General features: G+C 39.6%; 1 protein-coding gene across 6 annotated transcripts in view; it reads right to left on the bottom strand.

The window, feature by feature from the left end:
- PPP2R5C (protein phosphatase 2 regulatory subunit B'gamma) overlaps positions 1–26,264 on the bottom strand; it is a 99,666-nt gene that overhangs the window by 35,193 nt on the left and 38,209 nt on the right. For 2 of the 6 annotated variants that reach the window (XM_063118062.1, XM_063118063.1), the window contains exon 1: positions 23,265–23,424. The exons of the other annotated variants lie outside the window; for them this stretch is intronic. In XM_063118062.1, coding sequence (XP_062974132.1) covers positions 23,265–23,358 — 94 coding nt within the window. In that variant the 5' untranslated portion in view covers positions 23,359–23,424. Of the gene's footprint in view, positions 1–23,264; positions 23,425–26,264 lie in introns of those variants that run through there. 6 annotated transcript variants of the gene reach the window in all.

The following is a 26,264-nucleotide window of genomic DNA, read 5'->3' as shown; positions in this document are numbered from 1 at the left end:
TTTTACATGTTTTGATTAGGGCTTTGGTAAGCCTCAAGGGAAAGAGTTTTATGCATGAGAACAGACTGATAAGAAATGAATCTGAAGATGCCCCTCTACATCTTAGTTTTCATCTTCACTAGAGTCTCCAGAGAAATGTTTTGCACATTTTAAAAAGCAATGTTTTGAAAGGTCAGCACTTTCTCAATATCATAGGCTGATAAACTCCCATTTAAGCATGCAAACGTGATTGAAATTCTGTGACAATTTAAGTTACTTGCATAGCCTGGTTTGGCATATAAAATGCTGGAGTATTACCTATGTAAACCGTTAGCAAAATATATTATCAAGTAAGTAAAAATCCCAAGTTAATTAAAAAGGTTTTATACTGAGCAACAAAAAGCTATAGCTTTTACTAATATTTTGCATACTTAGTAATTCTAAGCTACATCTTCAAAATAAATGGGAACATCAACTTAACATAGGAGCATAGCCAAGCAAGTACACACTGCAAAGTGAAATTCAATTACAGCTTTCGTCAGTGTTACTAGGAGACCATTGATAGCAAAGAGCTTGGTAACCACAAAGAAGGTGCTAAATGACAGCTATTTATGAACAGAACACCATTCTTATGACAACTGGCAAAATAGCCTTGCTCTAGCCAATTCTGAGACCTGAATATAAAGACACACTAGTATCAAACTTACAGAAGTAACTTTAAATTCCCTCAGATTTTAAACTAGTGGCTTTTGCCACATTTATACATTTTCTTTTTGTGCAAATAAATATTCCTATTCCCTTCTTTTTCTGAATCCAATGAAAATCAGCTTTCATACATAGAATATATAAAGTTTGTTCTACAAGTCTAGAGACTGATGACAAATGCAGATAGCCAATTATAGGCATAAAGCATGCACTCAAAGATAAAACGTTACAATTTTTTTTTTAGTCTATCATTTGGGAATATAATTGATGTTGGTCCTAAGCCAATCAGAATATTCCATAGCATATAGTATCTGCTTCTGTAACAACCACTGTATAGATTAATATAAATTCTTGCAAATATCATTCCACATCTCATTTAACTTCATTGACTTTGTGAATCTAAGGATGGTTAAAATGGTGTAGGGACTCACTAATGCTTGCTAAGCAACCCTGAGCATACACTAATCGATATACGACTTATTACAAGTGTGTAAATCAATAGGCTTAAATTATAGGGGGAAATATGAGGATGTGGCTGTTGAACGAGAAATAAATTGAATAAAAATGGGCAAGCACGTCTTTTATTTATTAATTTAATTTATTTATTTAAAACATTTATATCCCGCCCTATATCATTAAGATCTCAGGGCGGCGTACAGATAAAATCATACAGTATAAAACAATAAATATGCAGTTAAAAACAAATTAAACCATGATCCAAGTTAAAACAATATATAATTTAAAAGAAAAGCAGTAAAAGCAGTTAAAACAGTTAAAACAATGTGCCAGTGAGTTTAACCATCAAAGGCTTTGTTAATAAGCCATGTTTTTACTTGGCGTCGAAATGCAATCATTGTTGGTGTCAATCGGGCCTCCAAGGGGTGGGCATTCCACAGTCGGGGTGCCACCACAGAGAAAGCCCTTTTAGCAGAATAGACCTAAATTGATTCAGAAAAGCTAAACAAAATTAGTTGAATTACATAGAAATCATCCACCTATGTCACAGCAAAATAGGAAACGTGTGAAAAATCTAATTTCATTATTATTATTATTTATTTATATAGCACCATACATCAGTGCACATTTTCATCAAGATATGTTTGAAGTGGAAACTGGAACAGAGGAAATCATGAAGAGTGGTAAATTAACAGTATTTTAATCCATTCATCACACATTTAACTGATGCCTTAAATACCTTCAGGTTTTGTATAATGGCTTCTGTTTTTGTCAGTAATGTAAGGACCTGACCCGACGCAGTTTTACTTTCTAAAGTACGTTAAGAACTAAGATGATGTTTGAGACAAAGGAAATATTTACTCAGTTCCGAGAAATGAAGTTTCAAAAGGGGACTAGAACAAGAGTTTGAAAGCTACTCCGTGGAGAAACACTACCACCAAAAACTGCATGTGAAACCACCAGAAATAGATGTAACTTAAAAAACAAATCTCACTTGAAAATTTAAGATGATAGATAAGACAGACAAAAGACAGGCGATGGAAAAGTTAGTTTACTGGGGGCAAAGAAAACTAAAAAGTATAAAACTTACATTTTATCGAGCACCTGAAAGAGTGTCAGAGAAAGAAAATCAGAGATAAAGATACTACACTATACTTGGAAGCATGTTCTCTGAACAAGTCTTCAACACTGTCCTTTTATTTAAAAGGGAACTTTCAATATCTCTGCTATTTGAAGAGCACTGTAGTTACTTTAAAAGATACATCCCAAATCCTCTGGTTTGTGCAACCCTAGGCATACTACAAACTCAGCAGTGCACCGGTACAAAACTAATCATGCAACAGAGCATCCCTTTCCCAACTATAGCTTAAATGCAAAGCCTGCCCCCAAGCTAACACATGACCTCTAGACATCAGCAAAATGACCAACCTGAAACAGAAATAGAAATTGACCTCCTACACAATCCTACTGACATTCTGAAATGAGTTTTCAACTGCAAGACTGAATAGGCTTTACTCTAATATCCTAATAGGCTGTTTTGTGCTTTCATTCTCTAAGAAAAACTTTCTTTGTTGTATTAACAACAAAGGATTTATTAACAGTAAGATTCAAGGTGATTTACTTTAGGGTAACATTGGGGGGGGGGCGCCTAGAAAAAAAGAATGCTTCTGCATGCAGAGGTTTCTTTAAAAAAGATCTAGAAGAAGACGGAAACCCTTGAGAAAAAAAGCCCATGTGGGAATGTAGAGAACGTAAGAGCCATGCTGAATAAGACCAAGGGTCCATCTAGTTCAGCATTCTCTTCACATGGTGGTCACCAGCTGTTGACTAGGAATCCACAAGCAGGACATGGTGCAACAGCACCCTGCTAACCATGTTCCCCAGCAACTGGTGTGTATAGGCTTACTGACTCAGATACTGAATGAAGCACATAGCCATCAGGACTATTAGCCATTGATAGTCTTCTATTCCAGGAATTTAACCAACCCTCTTTTAAAGCCATCCAAATTGGTAGCCATCACCATATCTTGTGATAGTGAATTCCATAGTTTAACTATGTACTGTGTGAAGAAGTACTTCCTTTTATCTGTCCTGAATCTCCTATCAATCAGCTTCATGAGATAACCCCGGGTACTAGTATTATGGGAGAGAACCAACTGAAGAAGAAAAAAAACCCTGAATATACCTGTGACTAATGCTATTCAATAACAGCCACACACATTCTCACCACCTTTATTTTGGGGTTTACAACCCTAATTCTTTATTCATTTATACGTACATTGGCATGGGGCTATAAGCTTAAGAGCAACTTGCACCAACATGAAGCACTGGGCTGGACAAGGTGCTAGAATATCTCAAAGGTGTCTTCTGGTTGTGTTGATGTTTCGATTTGGCCAAAGCACACCCTCAATTCCTTATTTGCTTAGATATAGAACAATTTCTAAAAAAATGTTTTTAGTTCAGTGAACTTTTTTCATTTACACACACACTTGGTTGCCACTAAACCTTGCCTTTTATTTAAGCACTAACCTGGTAACCACAGTCAATCAGAAACTATATGGACGTGAGTGTATAGAATATCACGCAGGCAAGTGAGTAGGCAGGCAGGCAAGGGGTGGATCACTCTGCCCTTCCTCTGCACCCAGCATAGAAAACAAGTGGGTTCCTAGATGAGAGAAATCCCCTCCTCCACATCCAGCACAGATATGCAGTTCTCAGTCCCTCCTCTGCCAGACATGAGCAGGCTGGTAATATATTTTTCAGGCTTACTCACACAGTCGTACTAATCCCCCACCCCTGCCAAATGCATTCACTTCCCACATTTTCCTAAAAAGTGAATAGTCCATACGGATAAATATTTATTTAAAATATTTCTTCACCACCATTCAGGACAGAAGCTCTCCCAAGGCGGCTTACAGCAATTATTAACTAATGGACTCACTGAGTGAAGCTACCTATTTAGTTATATTTATATAAGGCCATTCAGCAACATTATTTTCTGGGTGGCTCACAATTAAAATGATAAATACCAATAAAAATACAGCATCATAAACCAGTCTGTAGCATTAATTTTTTCATTTAAGTGATCCTATTTCAAGTTTGTCCAGACAAGCTACTGCTCAAAAAGCAACAATAAAAGCATCAATATGTAGCAGAGCTGGTCAAACTGAACTGAGAAAGGGACCCTTCATCCTTATATGTTTTAAATTTATATCTTAAATTTGTATTTCTGCAATGCTGCTGATTTTATCCTGGTTGTATTTTTCTATTGCATTTTATATCATGCTTTTATACTGTTTGTTTTATACTTTGAATGGTTTTAATTTTTGTGAACCACCCAGAGAGCTTCAGCTATTGGGCAGTATAAAAATGCAATAAATGAATAAATAATATATATATGAGCTGTAAGGGTACTGTCCCTACAAGCCTCATCATAACAGCTTTCAGAGGATTCCTCCTTGTGATGTTCTTCAGGATTGAAACACCAATTATGAGAATACATGAGAGCAGTTAAAGAATAGTATGACCCAATGCATTTCAAGTAGTAACTCTTCGTCAGAAGAAAAAGAGACTGTACCTGTTTATAACAAAATCTGTTGATATCTACAGGCTTGCCGGCAAATCTGAAAATGAATTACTGCCTTATAACTTTAAAATATTTTTTATTTAGTTGGGGGTCTTTACTCCCCCTTTTCACACATCCACTGAGTTAAATCAAGCTAATTTGTATCTGAAAGATGGCTGTACTCTTTTCAGAGATTTCATTTTCAAATTATATGAGCACCACATTTCAAGTCTCTCGAAGTTGTGAGAATTGTTAAACAATGTTGGTACAAGTCCCATATATGTTCTTCATTATCTTTAGGAAATTTTAATTACAATGTTTGTCTAACTTGCTAATATGGGTATAAATATTACATAATGAAGTGTGTTTGACATATTTATGTGTATTTGTGAGCTATTTTGAGCATAGTTTGCAAAAGTGGCATATAAATATTAATGATGACAATGGTGTTGAATTAAGCATGCAGCTTTCAAGCAGAGATAATTCCCCCACTTTGCACTCCAAACAGGTAAGCAGATAATAGAACTTTAAATAGTCAAGCATTCCATCCCAGGTGTGTTTTATCTACGATTATGAAGCAAAATTCAATTATATTTTTGAGCATTAGATGTTAAAAACACCTATTAGAGCTTTCTAGTAAAATTAATTTCATATTCCCAGTATGAACTTTAATCTCTGGCTTAAACAATTCCAGTTTACGCAAAGCATTTTTTTCACTTTCAGATTTGATCTTCTCAGAGACCACACATACCAAAATAGACGTGAATTTGCATGAACTGTAAATAAATTAAACTTTACATAGTAAATACATTAAAATATTAGGATTTGTTCTTTAAAAAAAGCATGGAACAACTATATTTACTACTTCCCTGCTTATAACGTCTCATTAACTGAGATCCCCTATCATAAACAAAGGATTATTTTTCCAGTTCTCTCAACTGCTCTTCTACTCTATTTCACGGTAACTATTCTTTACTTTTTCTGCAACAAGCCAAATCTAAAATGCTGGTATAATTAATCTAAAAGAGCCCATATTTACATTTTACCAGTTTAAGAAGTTACATCTGTACAGCTTTTACTTCATTCATGTTACCAATTCTCCCCCATAAAAATTTAATAATGGCATAGTTCAAAGAAACTGAGGAAAGGGTTGATCCAAGCTTCCCCCCACCACCACATTCTTTATATTTATATAGCATGCAACACAGAGTTTCATCCAAATTTTATCCACTCTGTATGCTTTTATCTGTACACCGCTCTGAGATCTTATTGATATAGGGCGGGATATAAACGTTTTAAATAAATAAATAAGTACCCCACAATAGGCAAGTTTGTACCACACTCAAGACACCTGGAGAATAAGGGTTGGTGGTTTGATCATTACTCCCAAAAGACAATCAGGGGTCTGAGCCTTGCCATGGCTTGTTTCCCCCTCAGTCCCTCCACCTGCTCCTGGCATGTATTCCAGGCACCTTTGTAGCAGAAACCCTCATTTCCTCTATCAGTACCCTTTCTGCAAATGTCTTGCAGTTCATGAGGAAAACTCCCCCTCCCACCCGCATCAGATCACCAAATGAATATAATTTTTTGAGGTCTTATGAATGTGTTAATGCAGTCACAAACTTTTAAAATAAATTTCTTTGTTCAGGGTCTTGCGCAAGTGCTCAGGAGTGCAAGACACCCTGTTTGCTATTTAGCTTAGCATACTGATAATTTCAGTGCTTGCCCTGCTAGCTCCTTCTCCAGTGTCTGTTAGCTGTTTTCATGCCCCCAACCCCGCTTGTCATTTCCCTCCACTGGTTTCCGTTGTTAGCTGTCAGATACACACACACACATCTCTATATAAAACGCTTAGGTATGTTTCTGTACAGGCTTCAGCTGATACAGGTTGCTAAGCAACAGTAACAACGTGTAACGTCAGCTGATAGAGGTTGCTAAGTCCCTCGCCTGACTCTTCCGGGCATTCCAAGGTAATCCTACCCCCCTTTCTGCCTCTTCGCTCTCCCCCCCCCACGAAGGGGGCAGTGCCATGGTCTGGAGCAAGAGTGAGGCATGGCCGGGGCCCTTGGTGGCTGGGTGGGAGGCTGCTCGCCTGCTGCGAGATGAGGCCCTGGCCTAATCTCATGTGAGCTGGGCACCTGCTCCCCCTCCCCCAACCTCCCTGCCCCCTATGTCTACCAGACGGCGCTGTATCGGCAGCCTCCAAGCAGGCTGTGCCCCCGCGATATTTAATTAATAAACTTTAAGATATGCTACAATGGCGTATGTTACGCTGGGTACAGCTAGTGTGTGTGTGTGTGTGTGTGTGTGTGTGTGTGTATATATATATATATATATATATATATATATATATATATATATGTTACAGGGCAGTGATGGGGATTGGTGAAGCTACACAAACTTCAAAGCAAAGCACGGAGTGAAGGGGATAGTAAACATAGGCAAATTTCAAGGTAGACAAGTGAGGTGGATTGGTAAATATAACCACATTTTAAGGCATTCAGGGAATGGGATTGGTAAATATTTGGTAAATATATGCAAATTTCATTGCTGAGCAATAAAACAGAGGGGGAAGTAAGCAAAACTTCATAGCAGCATACTTTCGAATGTGCACACTTTCACAAGACTTTTTTTTTTTTAAAAAGGTTGTGACCGGGTTTGGGACATTGATAAGGGATGAGGGAGGTTGGCAGCAGAACTAACAAGATTGTGAGGGCTTTTTGCTGCTTTTGCTGGGCAGCTCTTTAGATGTTCCTGACAATAAAGTCATTCTGCAAGATTCGGACAAGCCATCCTGAACAACCCACCAACATGCCATTGGTTCACCTGGTAGCTTGTTCTTGGAACACAGCATATGATGACAAAACTGCTTCAGGTTCAGAAGTCATAACAAGCTACCCTGAAACAACCCACAGTGACAACTGACTGGCCGGGTTCGCAAGATCAGTAAGGAAACTGAATGCAGTATGGGTTGTTTCCCCACACCTGCGTGTGCTTACCACTTGCTTAATCATCCGCTCTGCATCATGGGTTGCCATGTTATCCAAACCTAACAACAGGGGTGGCTTTTAATCCCTTCCACAAATCATAGCTTGTAGTGGTTGTGGGGTGGGTTAGAAGCCACCCCTGCTGCATGCCAAGTTTGAATGACACTGTAACTTGCAATGCTGTGTGGATAATTAAATACTGAGCATGTGAGTGGCATGTGGGGGAAAGGGGGTGTCGTCATGGGAAACTGCCCATACTGCATAGTTTTCCTTGCTGATCATGCGGACCCAGCCACTGTGGGTTATTGTGTCATGCCAACCAGTTCAATGTCAAGAGAGAATTCAAGAGTTGCTACCCTTGATCATGCTTCTGATGTTTGTGGGTTTGAGTTTCACTTGAGCTTGCAAAGGAATGTTACCTACTGGGAAGTCAGGGTCAGGAAAGCCAAAGATAACTAGATATAGCATTGCACTGTATACTTTTAAGGCACTGAGCAACTTAAAGGGTGGAATCTGGCTTTTAGATCACACTCTGGAAAGCAGCATTGTTTATATTAACACTGGGGAGATGCAAGGACTCTGTTCTAAAAAGCAGTAATAAGCTTGTTATGCAAATGTTAGTAGTAACTAAGAATACACAGCTGTGCTGCATAGACAGAAGGCATTTTCATGTTCAATCTATTAAAGGGAAAACTAAGTCAGTTTCAGGCTGTTGTATTCAAGCTTCAGTCCAGGAGCTGTATAACTCATGTACTGACTGAGTACACTCTGATTGAGATTTTTTTTGAAGTGAATAAAAGTAGATCATAAACAAACTACAGCTCCAAGCTACTGTGAATGGCAAGGGACCTGTACATTTTTCCTAGATCAGCATTTTTCCTATCATGAGCATACATGGCTTAAAATATACAGTTTCAATAAGGAACATTGTAGTTAGTAACCTGTGGAGAACTGGCTGGTTATGATACAGTTGAAGTCTACTAAAAGCTTTAAGGAGGCAGGGAAGAAAAAAAGAAAAGAAAACGTTAGGAAATGAATGATGGGCACCTAAATTTCATGGTCAGTTAAAAGATTTTCCTTTTGTGATACTTAGTAAGCATCAAGGAAAATGTTTCACTTACAAGTCAGCTTTTTCAAGTCATGCCCACAGTAATTTTCAGACAATGTGTTTTAATTGGAGGACCTAGAGAAAAAAATGATCCCGTAAATTTAGAATTAACTGCAACTGTTGGCTATAAATTCCCAAGTAAATTATTTTTGTTTACTCAAATATATGTTTTTCAACTGATTTCTCTCTATCCATTGGGCCTGTTCAGAAGACACCTTAAACGTTAAGCAGCAGGGTTTAAAGTGTCTTGTGCAATGTGTTTTGCTGCTCACTCACTAACCACAATCAAACTGTGTGCAGCAGGGTTAGCAGCTCTAACCATGGCTTAAAGTGTTGTCTGTGACAGCATGGCTTATGGTTAATGCTAACCCCAGAGAACCACAGTTCCACTAACCACAGAGCCTGAAGTATGGTCTGAACAGCTCAGTGTTGTACCTGCACATGGCTAAACATGGTTGCCTAACCACAATATTCTAAAATCATGAGTTACAGTGCAAAACTTGTGCAATTTAAAACTACAAGAACAACACTGCAGGTATGGGTAACATCGTGTGTTGTAGATGTACCAGAGCAATGATGCATTGTTTGCGAGTGTGTGTGTCTGGCTTTGAAAAACATACAACTGTTCTGCTACGGTTGGGAAATCAGGACAAATTTGCCTTTTTATGCTACGAAGCAGAATATGTATGGGCCAGTAGGAATAGTCTCATAGAGTTCTTTCCTGTGCATCCATATCCCAAATTTAGATCTTGGTTTACAATTTATACAGTTTGTCAGTGCTGAAAGCTTAATCTCCAGAGTGCTGTAAATAAACCAGATAATCATAACATTGACATGATTTATGTATACTGAAATTATTAGTTAGAAAGATGCTTAAAATTCAGTTTCAGCTAATGAAACTAATTGACAGCAGATTCAGGACAAAGGAAATTAATTTAAAGAATTTGCTGTCACAAAATGTAGTCACTAGCTTCGAAGGCTTTAAAAGTGGATTAGACAAATTCATGGAAGATAGGTCTATGAGTACCTATTAGCAATTACAGTCATATGACACCTCCATGTTCAGATCAAATATGCCAATGAATTACCAATAATTCATTGGTAATAGTCCAGCAGGGCAGGACTATTAAGAAGATAAGAACAAAAGAAGAGCCACCAAGGGTCCATCTACTTCAGCACTCTGTTCACACTGTCAAATAGGGACCCTCATGCCCTGTTTTTGGGCTTCTTGATCTAGCTGGCCAGCGTGGGAAGACAGGATCCTGGAGTAGATGGACTCTTGGGTTGCTCCAGATTATCTCTTATTTATTATTTATTTATTGCATTTTTATACTGCCCAATAGCTGAAGCTCTCTGGGCGCTTTACAAAAATTAAATCTCTTCTTATGTTATTAAGTAGAAAGTAGGTATTACTGACGCTTATGGAAAAGTGCCCAGATTCCTTGCCACTAGCCCTCCAGCTTGGATATAAAGGAGTATTTGCATATTTAAAAGGAAGGTGAGTTGCCCTCCTGGGAAGCTAGCAATAGAAGCCCTAAAAATGTTTGTTTGCACTGTGCTCCAAATTTTAGAGAGGCACAATTGTTTCCTACTGTGCATAGATTATTAAGTTATTGTGCATTGATTATCTCATCCCCCGCCCCCTCTTAGTCCTCCCACTTGTACCTTCGTCTGCAGGTATTTTTGTGGTGCCTCTACTGCCTCCTCCCAGTGTTTTAGCAGCTGCCTCTGAAGTTGTGTTGTTTCAGCAAGAGTTTGAAACAGAGAGCTGCTGGCTCGAGGAGAACGGCAGGAGTGAGTTTGACTGTTCTTGCCAAGTGACTTTGTAGGTGGCTGAAATAACCCACAATGCCCACCATGCGACACGATAACCCATGATGGGTTCAATAAGCCACGATGGTTTATTTAATCCATCGTGGGTTATCATGATGTCGAACCCAGTCAAGGTGGCAGGCAAATATTCCCAAGTTCAATCCTCGGCATCTCCAGGTAGGGCTGGAAAAATTCTTGCCTGAAATCCTGGAGAACTGCTGCCTGTTAGTTTTGACAATATTGGGATAGATGGACCAATGACTCAGTATAAGGCAGCTTTCTATGCTTTTAAAACTCAATTAAAACAATAATAAAAATGTATGCATTAAAACACAATTAAAAATACAACAGAATAAAAAAATAATTATGGGCAATTCATACAAAATAGGAATTAAATCAATCAGGGATGTTATTTTAAAATACATTGAATACTTTTGAAATCATACCAGCAAGTATGGTAGGCTTTATCATATGTTAGTAGTACCAGATGACTGTATAAAAAGAACGGAAGAAAATGGAGGAAAAAAAGAGAAACTATTAACGAATATAACAGGGAATTACTTATGGGGAAAGGACGTTTTTATATTTGTGCTAACTTATGGGAATATTGTTTCAAGATGTCTCTGTGGCATTATATTACCATGGAAACTATAAAATGTATAAAATCAGAAAGGCTGCTTTTTCTACTTATGGTAGGGTTGTGGCGAGTTAGAAATCTGGTTCTCTGCTAAGAAATAGCTGGGGAAAAGCTACTTGAATATCCAATACACAACATTTTAGGAGATGCATACTGAAGCAATTCTTCATAGGCTAGTACTGCTACAGTAGTTTGTACTATATTTTTTGGAAAGGAAGCAAAGAATCTAGCACTTAAGAATGGATATTAAACAGTGGGACATGATATTGGGTTAATGGCATATGTCCATATAAAATAAGGTTGCCAGAGAATAAACACTTTTGAAGAGAAATGGTTTCCTTCGCTGTCTTTTGAAACATTTTAAAAACACACACGTGAATTTCTTCTCTGTATTCCAATTTTTAATGGCCTATAACCTGTTATATTTCAAATTACAGTGGATAATCTGGCCATATATTTCCATCATTAAAACATGAAGAACTCTGTATCTGGCTGATGCCATAAACTGAAGTTTACAGAGAGATGACTAACTTCTGGGGATTCCTCAAGAGCAAGCAGACTCTTCTGCAAATGGCTGTCAAACCCAACAGTATTTTTATCTCCCGATCAAGGATAACAAGGGCTATAGAAAATTCAAATAGGACCCATAAAAGGTATAATTTTCTTTTTCAGCTGGAGACAAAGCCCACAAATGTCGTCAAAGTGTTAACCAGTTTGAAACCCAGACTCCTAGGGGTTCTTTAAAAAAACACCCATGGTCTACATGTGCCTAAAGCTGCAGAGCAACAGCCCACTCAGGGTCATTTCATAGGTTACCTTTTCTTTTTTTAATGTGGAGATGATGGTGGCTCAAACAGATTTATTTTATAACACACAAATAACAGTGATAATATAAATTACCACCATATGTACATAAAACCAGGAAGTCAATAAACATGGTAGCATCATATCTAGCTACCTGTGGTAGAAGAGAGAGCTGGACCACTCCCACTCACTCATCACAACATACATGTCTTCCAATTAAACTTTGTGCCTCAGCAAGCAAGATGCTAAGAAGTCTTCTGCCAAAACTTTTCAAACATTGTTGCTAACCAGATGGAGAGCTTTATATTTTTAAGGAGGACGGATCAACCACAAACTGATTACCACAACCAGCAAATGTGACTGTTCCTCTGACTGAAGCATAATCTACACCAAGCAGGATATTGCACTATGAAAGTGGAATGAAAGCAGGAGCTACACTACTGTTTTATAGCAGTACTGAAGTCCACTGAAAACTGTTGGGGCCCATTGACACATACCGTATACCACTTTCATAGTGCTATATCCTGCTTGGTGAAGATCAGGCCTAACTTTGAACCAATTAGGATAAGTATTGGTCCAATTTATCTACACACTTCCATGCCTCCATGAACACAGGTGTATTACTGGGCAATATCCACTGAAAGTGACCCAAACAAACAGGGGCCACCCTAAAATTATCAGCCTCCAAATTAACTGCAAATTTGTCTCTGCATTAAGTGACATTAAAGTCACAGATGGTAGAAGAAGAGCAATCTCTAAGTACACAGCTCAGTCACTGTCAGGGATGAGTCCAAGTCCTTTGAGTTTTTTAATGACTCCGATTCTGAATCAGTTGGAAAAGCTAGATCACAGGACAGGGGAGAAACTTTCCCTAGAGCCCCAAGGCGCTGGGAGAGATTTTCCCCAAGGCCTTGACAAACAGATGGCCCAGGCGAGTTGCCGCCTCCACACTCCACCATGAGAACTCAAGTTCCCAAGGAGCAAGAAAAAAAGGAGCATGAGTTGAGATACACTAGACAGTGTCACAAGTTGAAGTGGGAGGAGTTAGGGACAGGGCTAAGATGCTCTACCAGGACAGCCACTCTTAGAAGCCAACATAGAAGGGAGCTGCTCTAAGGGAGGGCCATCACTGCAAGACAAGGTTGACCATGGGAGTTCACGGGCAAACTGTCAGTAACTTCCCTTCCCTTCCAATTGTCTTCCCTAATAAAGATGTTAGATTAGCCATTCAGAACCTGAGGCAGTCTGAGAGCTTCCATGAATGTGCATTGTAGAAAGGCTAATCTTCAGCGTCATAAAGTTGTAATAGCTTGAAGCATTGGTTCTCTGTTGTTGATTGTGAAGGGGGAGGACTATAAACTCTGACAGCCACCCAGGCTCATGATTTCCCATGGAAAATGGGAGTTAAACAGAATTAAATAGACTTTCATTGAGCTAGCAATGTAATTGTAACATGGGTTATTGTACTGTTTGGACACAAAGCATTTTCTGCAGGGTGTGTTGTCAAAATGCAGTGCTTTTTCCTCAAGGTGAATTATCATGTTGTCTGAACACAGCATGTTTTCAGCAGTTTTTTGTTTATTTACATTATTCACTATTTCTTTAGGGAAGTATGGAAGAGGTGCCAGTTTTTATTATATGTTAAAGCTCCCAGTTAAAAACAATCAATGAGTTTGTGTGTTTATATATTTATTATACATCGTTTAATTTTATTATCTATGGTTAATTGTATGTATAGGCACACACATACATGTACCACTAAAAGTAAGTGTTGTTATATTTGTACTTTCTGTGCATTACTGAGTTTCTCAGATCATGGCCACTGTGTAGGAGGCTGTTGCATGGCAGCTGCTCCAAGCAGCAGCCATAATATGAGAGTCTATCTCACTACACAGATTACTTACAGGGCATGGCAAGACTTGGGTACTGTATGTTATGGCCGTGGCTGTAAAATCAAGAAATACGGAACAAGCAAACCAGAATAGTAGCCTGTATTGCAATGCTGATCTAACGTATCTGGAATGAGGCCCATTAGCACAAGTACTTAAAGCCTGGTAGCCTCAACTGATTAAGTGTATAAGTAATGATCTGAACATTTTGCAGAGTCTTGAATATAGATAGAGTATAATTTGTACTACACAATGTAAGTACAACATGCAAACAAATGGACCACTATTTTCTTTCTCTCTCCACACTGTCACATACCACGATTTTCAGTACCACCTACACACCAATGACAGACTCTATCTACCCTAAAACTCTCTCTCTCCATTCAACCCCTAATCCCAAACCTTCTCCCTCTATCCAACCCTGCCCCTCTAAGTGCCTTTCTGATATTTCTGCTTGTGTGTTTTATCATCTCATATGTAAAATATCCAAATCCAAACTTCTCATATTTTCTCTAACCCCTCTTCTCTCCTTTGCCTTCATTCTATGACATCACCAGCCACCATGCTGAGCCTTGGATTTATTCGGCTCCTCTGCCACCAGTATTTAGTCCATCACCAAAACCAGGTCATTTCTCTCTTTACAATGTTGCAAAACATGAGAAAATCCTCCGTGCTCTGATTACCTCTCACTTTTACTAGTCAATCTTCTCCTTTCAGGTCTTCAGTTCTCTCACAGCTGCCCCTTCACCTCTATCCAGTACTCTAATGTCAAAATCATTCACCTCTCTCTCATTGCTCTGACCATGTGACACCCTTCCTTAAATCCCCATATTGGTTATCTTTATGTTCGTGGATCTTTCTCATCCTTATCTTTAAACCTCCTCATGGCCTTGGCCTGCTGTCTCTCTCCGTTCTTATATCCTGATACATCTAGTTCAGCTGACTGAAGGATCCTACTCCCTCAAACAACTCCACCTTTTCTTGCTCTTTATGCCTGATACTGCCTCCCAGAAAGCATTTGTGAAGCCACCTCTTTTACTTCACTGAAATTCTACTGCAAAAAAAATCTTTTCAATGCTTTTGTCCCCACTGCCTGCTTTATCTACATAGTGCTTGTTATTTAACTATTTGGCAGTTCTTTAGACATCACAGAGGGAGCAATCCTATATCCCCCACATAGCTTCTGTGGGGTCATAGGATTGTTTGGCTTCTGGGCTCCAAGACTGGTAGGAGAGCTCCAACCTTGGAGCCCAGAAACTGCGCTCACCCCCTCCCTCTCATAATCAGTGCAGTTCTGGCTACTTTCCATATTTTAGCCTATATCAATTTTTGCTGTGTAGTTTTATCCTGGTTGTGTTTTTTATATTGTAGTTTGTATTTGTGTGTTTAGATTGTTGGTTGTTTTTATGCTCTTCATGATTTTAATTTCTGTGAACCGCCCAGAGAGCTTCAGCTATTGAGTGGTATAAAAATGTAATAAATAAATAAATAAATTCTCCATGCTTGGAAATGGAACAAGGAGAGGGAAAAAGGGAGCATTCCTGGGGGTGGGGAGAAGAAACTGGTGCTGCAGCCATACGACTTTTCCTATGGCCGCCCCAGCCTCCTTCCCTCATGCTCCGAAGTACCACTGTTATTTGGTTGAAATCGCCTGCCTAGCAAAAATGCAGGGCAGCTGGAAAGAGGAGGCAAAGATTGCCTCCACTCTCCAGCTGCCCTGCACTGGATACTCAGCAGCCTCCAAGTTCAGAGGCTGCCAACTATCCTCATAGGATTGCGCCTCTAACTACTTAACTACTATTAACCCTATCAAGGAAACAAGGTCAAGATCATCTGTCTGGTTTAACCAGGAGTGTAGAGCTACTAGGATTTTTTTTAAATGTCCCTTTCCTGAGAGATGGGCAAAAATAGAGAAAGCTCCCAATTAGTTCATTATGTACAGCAACACTGCTCCTACAAAGCACTTCTGAAAAGTAAAAAAGGGGACACACCGAATATTTGTGTCAACAATTAGCATTTGCAGTTAAAGGAAGGAGGATGGATTCTGCGATCTTGTGTCCAACGATGATGAAAAGATAGATCCTGGATGGTGGCCCAGATTCCAGCAAATGATTGTCTGGCACATTTCTGTAAGGTTTTTGGATATACATCTAGGCAGGACAGAGCTGCCTACCTTACTGAAGTAGAGGATTTGCCTCAATGGCCCCCAGTCTTTATTGATGAGGTTAGAGAGATAGCTTAGTTACAGACATCCATGCTCTGGTAACCTCTCGTTTGGATTACTGCAATGCATTATACATGGGGCTGCTTTTGAAAATGGTTCGGCAACTTCAGCTGGTCTAAAATAGGGCGACAAGCTTGTTAATGGGAACTGGCCAATGTGATCCTATTATACCAGTACTTTTCCATCTGCACTGGCTGCCAGTCCACATCCGGGCCCAATTCAAAGTGCTGGTATTAACATTCAAACCCCTAAATGTCTTGGGGCCAGGTTACCTGACCGACCATATACACACACACGGAGCCTGAAAAGGCACTGGGTGAAGATATGATACCAACTGAGTTATATAAAGATTCGTCTGAGTGGTGGGTCCCTTTATTTACGAGGTTGTTCACACAGTACTTCAACCAAGTAAATGCATATCTGAAATAGCCACATATTACTCCCCATTTCATCTTTACCCCCTTTTCTACTGGCTTCCTTCGATGTCTCCCTTATGTCATTTTCTAGATTGTAAGCTTCTTGGGGCATTCTTTGTAAAGCACCATACTCATGGATAATGCTATAATAATACAAAGAATTTTAAAAAGCTTTAAAAAACATAAATAGGAGTAATATGGGAGTTACAAGGATCTTGTAAAGGAAAAAAAGCAACTAGATTTGCCCAAAGCTCCAACGTTTACAATCCATTCCCCTAAACATTTCTTATATAGTCATAGGTAATATATGCAGGTAACAGGAGATGTGCCGGTAAGTAGAACATTTCAAGACTACTCCTGTATCTGGTGAAGGTCTAAATGATTCAGAAAACAGAAGGAAAAAGTAACAAGCAAGTCTTACTTTGGCGGAGGGGGCATTTATAAACATCTGGGGCTAGCAATACCAGGGCCATGCTGACAGTGGTAAATTTTGTTACAAAGGTGGCACTTGGGGCATGAACTCTCCTTTTGAAATTCAAGCAGAAGAGTCCCAGGTGCCAACTGGGCAAATCAATTCTCAAGTGAAAAGAGATTATGTGTCCACAGAATTGGAGATCGAGACCAGGCAGACACACCCTAAAAGGATTGGCCTCTCAGTCAATCACAGTATGACTGAAGAATTAATCTCCACAACCAGTGATGTGGGGCAGAATATGTTCCACGGACAATTTTTTGAAACATTTTTATTCAGTGTTTTATTTTTCTGCAGAAAAAAAAAATCCATTTTATAAGTTCATTAGTAACAATGAATGCTTGTCAATTACAAATGCGATATTAGACAAGCTTGGCAGTTACAAAGTTAAGAACATAAGAAGTGCCATGCTGATCAGACCAAGGGTCCATCTAGTCCAGCACTCTGTTCACACAGTGGCCAAACAGCCATCGGCCAGGGACCAACAAGGCAGGACATGGTGCAACAGCACCCTCCCACCCATGTTCCTCAGCAACTGGTGCACACAGGCTTACTGCCTCGAATACTGGAGATAGCACACAACCATCAGGGCTAGTAGCCATTGAAAGCCTTTGCCTCCAGGAATTTATCCAAACCCCGTTTGAAGCTATCCAAATTGATGGCCATCACAACATCTTGTGGTAGTAAGTTCCATAGTTTAACTATGCGCTGTGTGAAGAAGTACTTCCTCTTATTTGCCCCGGATCTCCCACCAATCAACTTCATGGGATGACCCTGAGTTCTAGTATTTTGAGAGAGGGAGAAAAATGTCTCCCTATCCACATTCTCCATACCATGCATAATTTTGTACACTTCTATCATGTCTCCCCTTAGCCTCCTTTTCTCCAAGCTAAGCAATCCCAGTTGATGTAACCTTTCCTCATAGGGGAGATGCTCCAGCCCCTTAATCATTTTAGTTGCTCTTTTCTGCACTTTTTCCAGCTCTATAATATCCCTTTTTAGGTGTGGTGACCAGAACTGTACACAGTATTCTAAGTGTGGTCGCACCACAGGTTTGTATAAGGGCAGTATGATACTGGCTGTTTTATTCTCAATTCCTTTTCTTATAATGCCTAACATGGAGTTTGCCTTCTTTACAGCGGCCGCACACTGGGTGGACATTTTCATCGAGCTGTCCACCACAATCCCAAGATCTCTTTCTTGTTCGGTCACTGCCAGCTCAGATCCTTTTAGGTTATACTTGAAATTGGGTTTTTTTTTGCCCCAACGTGCATCACCTTACACTTGCTTACATTGAACCACATCTGCCATTTGGACACCCACTCTCCCAGCTTGGAGAGATCCCTTTGGAGCTCTTCACAATCCCTTTGCGTTTTAACAACCTTAAATAATTTGGTGTCATCGGCAAACTTGGCCACTGTGATTAATGTTTTTCAGATGATTATTCCCGACAAGTATGTGATAGAACACACACACACATCATTGAAATGGATATATATCTCAGAGTGAAATGGAACTAATAAATAGCGGTAGTGAAACTGGAGGTGCCCCAATAACCTTAGTGGAAGAATGCTGAACTCTGTCAGCATATCATGCACATTTCTTTGTGTTGCTAAAATTAGTGTGTCAACATTTTAGTACCTTTAGAAACTTTAAACAGTGTAAAGGAAGTACATGTAATTGTCTTTAAGTTTTTACAAGAATCATATTAAGTTTGCTTTAATTCCTCCCCTCAATTATTTCAGGTCAAATAATTGTAGTGTATTGGGGGGGGGGGGGGGGATAACATGGGGTATCTTTTTAAAATGTTTTTTTACTAAATACAAGTAAAATAAACATGCTAAATTAGATTTTTCTAGGGCAGGTGTGGGCAACTTTGACTCGCTAGATGTTTTGGCTCACAGTTCCCATCAGCTCTAGCCAGCATAGCCAAGGATGAGAGACAATGGGAGTTGTAGGCCAAAACTTCTGGAGGGCCACATGTTGTCCACACCTACTCTAGGGCATCAGAACATTTTCTGCTGCAAACTGAAAGTTTTCCTATGTAGATGACCCTAAGCTGCATCGGAAAACTTTCCGATACAAACTGAAAATTTCCTATGCAAATGATCCTAAGCTGCATTGGATTTTTTTTCTCGAAAACCCAGATCACTGTCTACATCAGTTAGGAACACACATTTCAGGTCACCACCCAATCCTTATATCATGTCTTTTGCACAGGTATGTCTCTCTGCTCTTTGACTAAAACCCATGAGGCTATATAACATTTGCAGGGCTAGCAAGGCACTTAAAAAAACAAAACAGGATCCAAACTGATCTATTGGCCTGTAGTGATCTTCCCAAGCCAAAATGTGCAGTACACAATATGCACTACAGTCACCAGAGGAACATCCTTAAGCAATAAAAGGGTGTGCATATTTTCAGCATATGTAGTAACTTTGAGAACCGGTAACATACTATGACTGTTTTGCTACTTCTGTCATCATCAGAATGGCAGGTTATAACTTGCTTGTTCCAGCCAGAGTGGGATACATTTTGGAAAGTTGTCCAGAAACAGAAATCTGGGACCTAATGAACACTTTACTGGTTTACTTAAATACACTTACAGACACTGCTGAAATTTGCTAAATGAAGTGCCCCTGTGCAGAATTAGAAATAATAATAATAATGATGATGATGTAACAACCACCACTACCACCACAACTGAACAATCCTCACTAAGAAACAATGACACTGCTTTGTCATTCCACATACTTGTGCAGTACAGTTCTTTTGAAGCCAGGAGAGTGAGTACACCATAGCGCTGCACTACTGTCCCCTGGCTGGAGAAAGTACCGTAAGGCCTACCAGTCTGTTCTCTAATGAAAAGCTTCGGCTATTGGGCGGTATAAAAATGTAATAAATAAATAAAAAATAAATAAGCCAAGAAAGGCAGTTGGGAAAGCATTGCAAAGGCAATAACAATGGAGAGGGTATGGGTGGGCAGCAGGATGTGTAAAAGCATGGGAAAGAGGCGAACAGCACAGAAGGAATTGGGAAAGCACTCCCTGATTATTTATTATTGTATTTTTATACCGCCCAATAGCTGAAGCCCTCTGGGCGGTTTACAAAAATCAATTAAGCATTAAGAGCTGGTTTATTGTAGTGGACTCTGCTAGGAACGGCAAAGCCTCCAGTTTGAATCTCACTTAAGATGATTTTAGGCAAGCTACTCCTTCTCAGCCCCCTGCCCTGCCTATGGGTTAATACTGACCAACCTTACAGGATTGTTGTTAGGAGTGCTACAAGATAAAGTAGGTGAAGTGCTGTGAACAGCTGCGGAACAGTAAGAACTTCACCTGTGGTGCAGGAACTGCTGAGTGAATCAGTCCTGCTTCCTTCTGAGCCTTGTCCTGCAGAGGCCTTTCCTGCCTACTTCTGAGTAGACATGCAGAGACTTGCCTTGCTCATTTACGAATAAACATGTTGCTCATGCTTCCTTCTGAGTAGACATGCATCCTACTATAAACTGGTATCAATAGAATTTGAAGTTTAAAACAATCAGCCCCATCCATTTTTGCCTTTGGCCCTGCCTCCCCCCAGAATGCAGCCCACCCCCCTTCTCTAAAATGGAATTCAGCCCCTGGGCTGAAAAAGGTTCGTTACCCTTGGTATAATTAGTGCCCTATACCTAAAGAAAGAAGGAAGAGTTCTTGTACCTAAACATATTTTTGGTGAATACACAGAATTATTTGTCATTTACAGTGAAAAGATTTTGCTATAGCATGGCTATATTCCACACTTTGCTATAGCATGGATTAATTTAAGTGGCATCCACATGAAGTAGACTAATACCTACCGTAACAATTTAATAAACTGCAGCCCATCATTTTTCAGTTTATATGAATGCTTTTAGAGTGGCATGTGCTCTTTTTCTCTTAATGTACCATCTTCTGAAGGACCCTGTTACATTCTTATTACCCAATTAGGATTACAACACATGTAGCAATTGCTTAGAACCTCTTTCAATGCCAGTGTAGAATTAAAAAAACAACAACCTATATGGACTATCCCACAATTCATGTTTTTCTTAAACACTTTTCAGGTGTTGCAAAATTAAGCATAGAAAACACATAGGGATGCATGCTCCAGCTTTGCTCCCCACCACTTGCAACCTCCGTGCTACAAGATAAATATATAGACAAAATTTGTAACATTCTTTCATGTTTGAAAAGATAGCAGATAAGGATCACATAGGTCTCAGTCCTATAAAAACCAACCATTGCAGAGCACTTATTTTAAGTAATCCCACAGAGTTCCATGCGATCACAGAACTCTCTATACAGTATTCTACACTAGGAAAAATAATGCCTGGTGGTAGGTTGTAAGCTGGTAAGTGGTGTCTGGTATATTATACACGCTATCAAAACAGGTGTACAATAAAGGAAGTTCTTTGGTGTCAACAATCATGGTTAGAAATGGGTTTCTAGTATCTAGATTCTTGCATCAATTTTTATTTTATAGGAGGCAGTCTCTACTCAACTGAATATGCTCAGGTAACAAAACTTGACAGCCTGAGCAGTTTGATTAATTCATAGTATATCTGGAACAAGGAGCTGTGGGTGAAATCCAATTGTGTTTATCCACTGACAAATCAGCATCTGCCAGCAGAACAGATTCTACACTGTTAATTTTTGTGAACCGCCCAGAGAGTTTCGGCTATTGGGTGGTATAAAAATGAAATAAATAAATAAAAATACTCTCCTGCAACACCCCAATCTGCTCTGGAGCATTGAGGGACCCTCTAAAGCAAATTCTGGGGGTTCAGAGCAAGGCAGGATGAAAAAGGTCCATTCACGCAACATTGGATGTAGCCCTCTGAACAGTCTTTGTTCAAATACAGATATCCTGAAAAATCCTTAGCTAACAATAATTGAGGAAGTCATTTTGGAAATAATGAAATCTGAATTCCAAAATATTTGTCTCAGCCGTTTCCCCCAATGACTAGTCTTTAATAGCCACCTGTGGAATGTGGTTGTTGATAGGTTTTAGTCTTCATTCCCTCTAAGAGTTAAGCATGATATATGTGGGAATCTATTTTAAGAGAAAAGGAACTTGCAAAAAGTTGGTGCCTTAAGAGCATTTGCAAAACATAGGAAAAGGTTACACAGAACAACTGAGTAGTATGGCAGTTTAGGTTTTGCTGAAACCATTTTAGATTGTATTATTCGTTAAGGAATAAAAGCATGTATTTTGGTAGGCAGAGTTAAGTGGGGATATGTGCGTGTGCTTTGCACGTTATAACTTAACTTTAGAAAATCACAACTTAAGACTGGGGAAGAGGCAGAAATATGACAAACTTATTTCAGACAATTTAAAAAAAAGGTAGTAGATTTTGCAGTGCAATTAATGGTTTTAAAAAGAGACATCCAATATTTTTCTATTTGGATAGCAGTTCTTGAACAGTCCATTCAATATTAAAGTTAGTCTTCTAATAACCATGTGAAAACACAGAATAAAAACATGGATAACCCTTTCTATATAAATAAACTGAAAATTAAAGCCTATAAACCAAAATGTAGGAAAAGTCAATTTCCTTTGCATTCTTTATTCTGGGTGTAAAGAATTTAATGTCAAAGTCAGAAATATAGAAGATCACTCTTTGCCAAATTTAATTCTGGAAGCCCACAGTATAAAGCTGAGCTCCAGTTGCTTTAAGAAGGTATCCCCTTCAGTCACTTTCCTGCTTGATTACAGCCTGAACTGCAACTACACCGAAACCCACATTATACACACACACACACACACACACACACACCTTTGACTCCACATTATTGCTTGCTTGTGCTACAAAGAACTGTAAAGAACGGCAATGTAACTTAACTGCCCTGCCTCTCGTCCCTCCACTCCCCCCCTCTCACCACAAACACCTTACTGGGGTAATGACTTCACATCCTTTGACATCAGCACAGCTTGAAAGGGTGGGGGGAGGGGAGCACTAGGGTAGAAAGCAGCAAAACCTGTTTAACGATGCAAGCAGCCCATCCGATTCTTAATTTTTTTAAAATTTAATGCAACTCTGCCGCCTACATTTTGCAACTTTAATAGATCTGCATCAGAACAAAAATGGATTCTGCTACAAAGGACTTCCTGCTTTCCTTATCCGAGAATCACAATAGCGTTTTATTAGCTACCCACAGAGGGTTATTCATTCAAAGACAAATAACTTACCTCGAATATGTAGAAGGGCCACGGGCTGGAATGGCCCATTTGAATTGGCTGCGTCCACAACCATCCTGCTGCCAGTTTTATTACATGTCAACATCTAGGCTTCAGCAGGGAAAGCAGTGTACTCCTTAAGGCAAGAAACCAGCCTCCATTTTAGTTTTAAAAAAAAGAAACTGAAGCTCTCTGCAGCTGGAGGGAACTGGCTAGTTAGTGATGTCAGCAGAGACAAAAACGCTGATTGGCTAACTGCACCAACTTAAAATGACTCTAAAAAGCTGCAAATGAAAAGAGCTTTCTGTATGGCTGTCACCGTGCATTAAGCCTGTACATTTGTCAGCTCTCTTGTACCTCCATTCATCATTAGTAAATGAATGCCTAGACCACTGTTTGAAAATGCAAGCACTAAAACCTTCAGAGTAAACAAGCATATCATGAGAAAAAGATAGTGAACTTTCACATATTCATTTCACTAAAGAGTACTAGGATTTTTCAAAATATATTAGTCTGTTCTATAACAAAGATCCACAAATAGATGCATTGTGTCATTTTCTATTTCAGCAGTATTGGATGGAAACATTCAATATTTCCACTTTCCTCTCTGTAATGAACTCATGCCAAACGTGCAAACTTTATGCATGTGCTCTGTTATTTGCTTTGTACGTCCTTAGGATGGATAATTAAAATCTTTAACTCTTCCCAAAATATACATACACTCTCACACATGCACACACCTCCTTGAAAATTATGAAAGCGGAAGTTATTCACACTCATCTTATAAAACTGTAACAGATATTCCTATCATCATACCAGAAGTTTGCTGTAGGATCATGCAGCAAACTTCAGGTATGACGACATCTCTTGCAGGTTTAAAAGATGGGTGTGAATATGTTTAATGTAAGACTCTCACAAAATGTACATCTAGTGGGCTGGCCTGGGCAGGTGGGTATCAGAATGCAAGTTTGGATAGTCTTATATTATAGGTATGGCTATTTTACCCTCCAGAATTTATAATATCCTATTTATTGATTGATTGATTGCATTTCTATACCATCCAATAGCCGAAGCTCTCTGGGCGGTTCACAAAAATTAAAACCATTCAAAGTATAAAACAACAGTATAAAACCATGATATAAAATACAATATAAAAGCACAACCAGGATAAAATCAGCAGCAGTGCAGAAATACAAATTTAAAATACAAATCTAAAACAGCAAAGTTAAAATTAATTTATAGACTGTTAAACTACTGAGAGAATAAAAATGTCTTCACCTGGCATCTAAAAGAATATAGTGTAGATGTCAGGCGAACCTCCTTAGAGAGCTCATTCCACAGCCAGGGTGCCACAGCAGAGAAGGCCCTCCTCCTGGTAACCACCTGCCTCACTTCATTTGGCAGGGGCTGACGGAGAAGGACCCCTGAGGATGACCTTAGGGTCTGGGCAGGTACCTATGGGAAGAGGAGTTCCTTCAGATAGCCTGGCCCTAAGCCATTTAGGGCTTTAAATGTTAATACCAGCACTTTGAATCAGGCCTGGACCTGGACTGGCAGCCAATGAAACTGGAACAGGACTGGCGTGATGTGGTCTCATTGGCCAGTCCCTGTTAATAAACATGCTGCCCTGTTTTGTACCAGTTGAAGTTTCCAGATCGTTTTCAAAGGCAGCCCCACGTATAAAGCATTGCAGTAATCCAAACGAGAGGTTATGAGAGCATGGATAACTGTAGCTAGGCTATCTCTGTCCAGATAAGGGCACAGTTGGTATATTAGCCTAAGCTGATAAAAGGTGCTCTTTGCCACTGAGTTCACCTGTGCCTCAAGTGACAGCTCTGGACTCAAGCACCCCCAAACTAAGAACCCAATCCTTTAGGGGGAGTGCAATCCCGTCCAGAACAGGGTGAACATCACCTAGCTGAACAGGCAAACCACCCGCTAACAGTACCTCCGTCTTCTCTAGATTGAGTCTCAATTTATTAGCCCTCATCCAGTCCATTACCATGGTGAGGCACTGATTTAGTACGGCCACTGCCTCACCTGGGTTTGTTGAAAAGGAGAGGTAGAGCTGGGTGTCATCTGCATATTGATGACACCTCAACCCCCATCTCCAGATAACTTCTCTCAGCGATTTCATGTAAATGTTAAACAGCATAGGGGATAAAATAAATTATCTGTCCTTTATCAAGTTTCTGTTGTCATAATGGGTTGAACCCAGAACCTGCCTTCCTCAAGAAGAAAGGGTCAGCTTGCAGAAAGTCCCTCCACCCAGTTTTTAGGAATCCCCCACAGCACACCCCACTCAGCAGGGTTTCCTTACTCTCCATAGTATTATCAGGGGACTGGAGGGGCTGCTCTAGGAAGGAAGGGTGGGGAAGTTCACTTCCGCCAGCGTAGTTGAACCAGCATAAATCCGGATCCAACGCAATGGCTATATATTGCCCTCAATGTGAGCAGCAGTACAGCTCTTAATACTGGTTTCTGGGGAATACAAATACTATTGCGCTCTGCTTGTGGGCTTCGTATTGGGGCATTGGTCTGATCCAGCATGGATGCTCTCATATTCCAAAGGATATGCCTATTCTTCAGAGAATTCCTGAGTGTAGGAGTATTCTTGTGAACTACGTTCACAGTGGAAAACAGTTATGCTTCAATTCACAAATAGACTTTAGATGTAGAGAAGCAAAGTCATTTCTTCATAAAATGGAAGTCTTGCCCAAATGATGAAAATAAAAGTGAGCACAAGAATGTGCAAAGGAGATGCAAGCAGGCAATAAGAGATACAAAAATCATTTTGAGGAGCATATCACTAACAATATTGAGGCCATCAATAATGAATTCTTTAAATATATCAGAAGCAGGAAACCAGCTACAGAGGCAGTTTGCTGATGACAATGGAGTTAAAGCACTGCTAAAGGAAGATAAGGATATTGCAGAGAAGCTGAATGAGTTTTTTTCATCTGCCTTTGGTGCACAAGAATATAGGATAGATACCTGTGCCTGAACTGACAT

Source organism: Elgaria multicarinata, chromosome 2 (assembly GCF_023053635.1).
Source record: "Elgaria multicarinata webbii isolate HBS135686 ecotype San Diego chromosome 2, rElgMul1.1.pri, whole genome shotgun sequence".
Taxonomy (NCBI): domain Eukaryota; kingdom Metazoa; phylum Chordata; class Lepidosauria; order Squamata; family Anguidae; genus Elgaria; species Elgaria multicarinata.
Note: the sequence above shows the minus strand (reverse complement) of the source record. Positions and strands in the feature narration are given on the sequence as shown.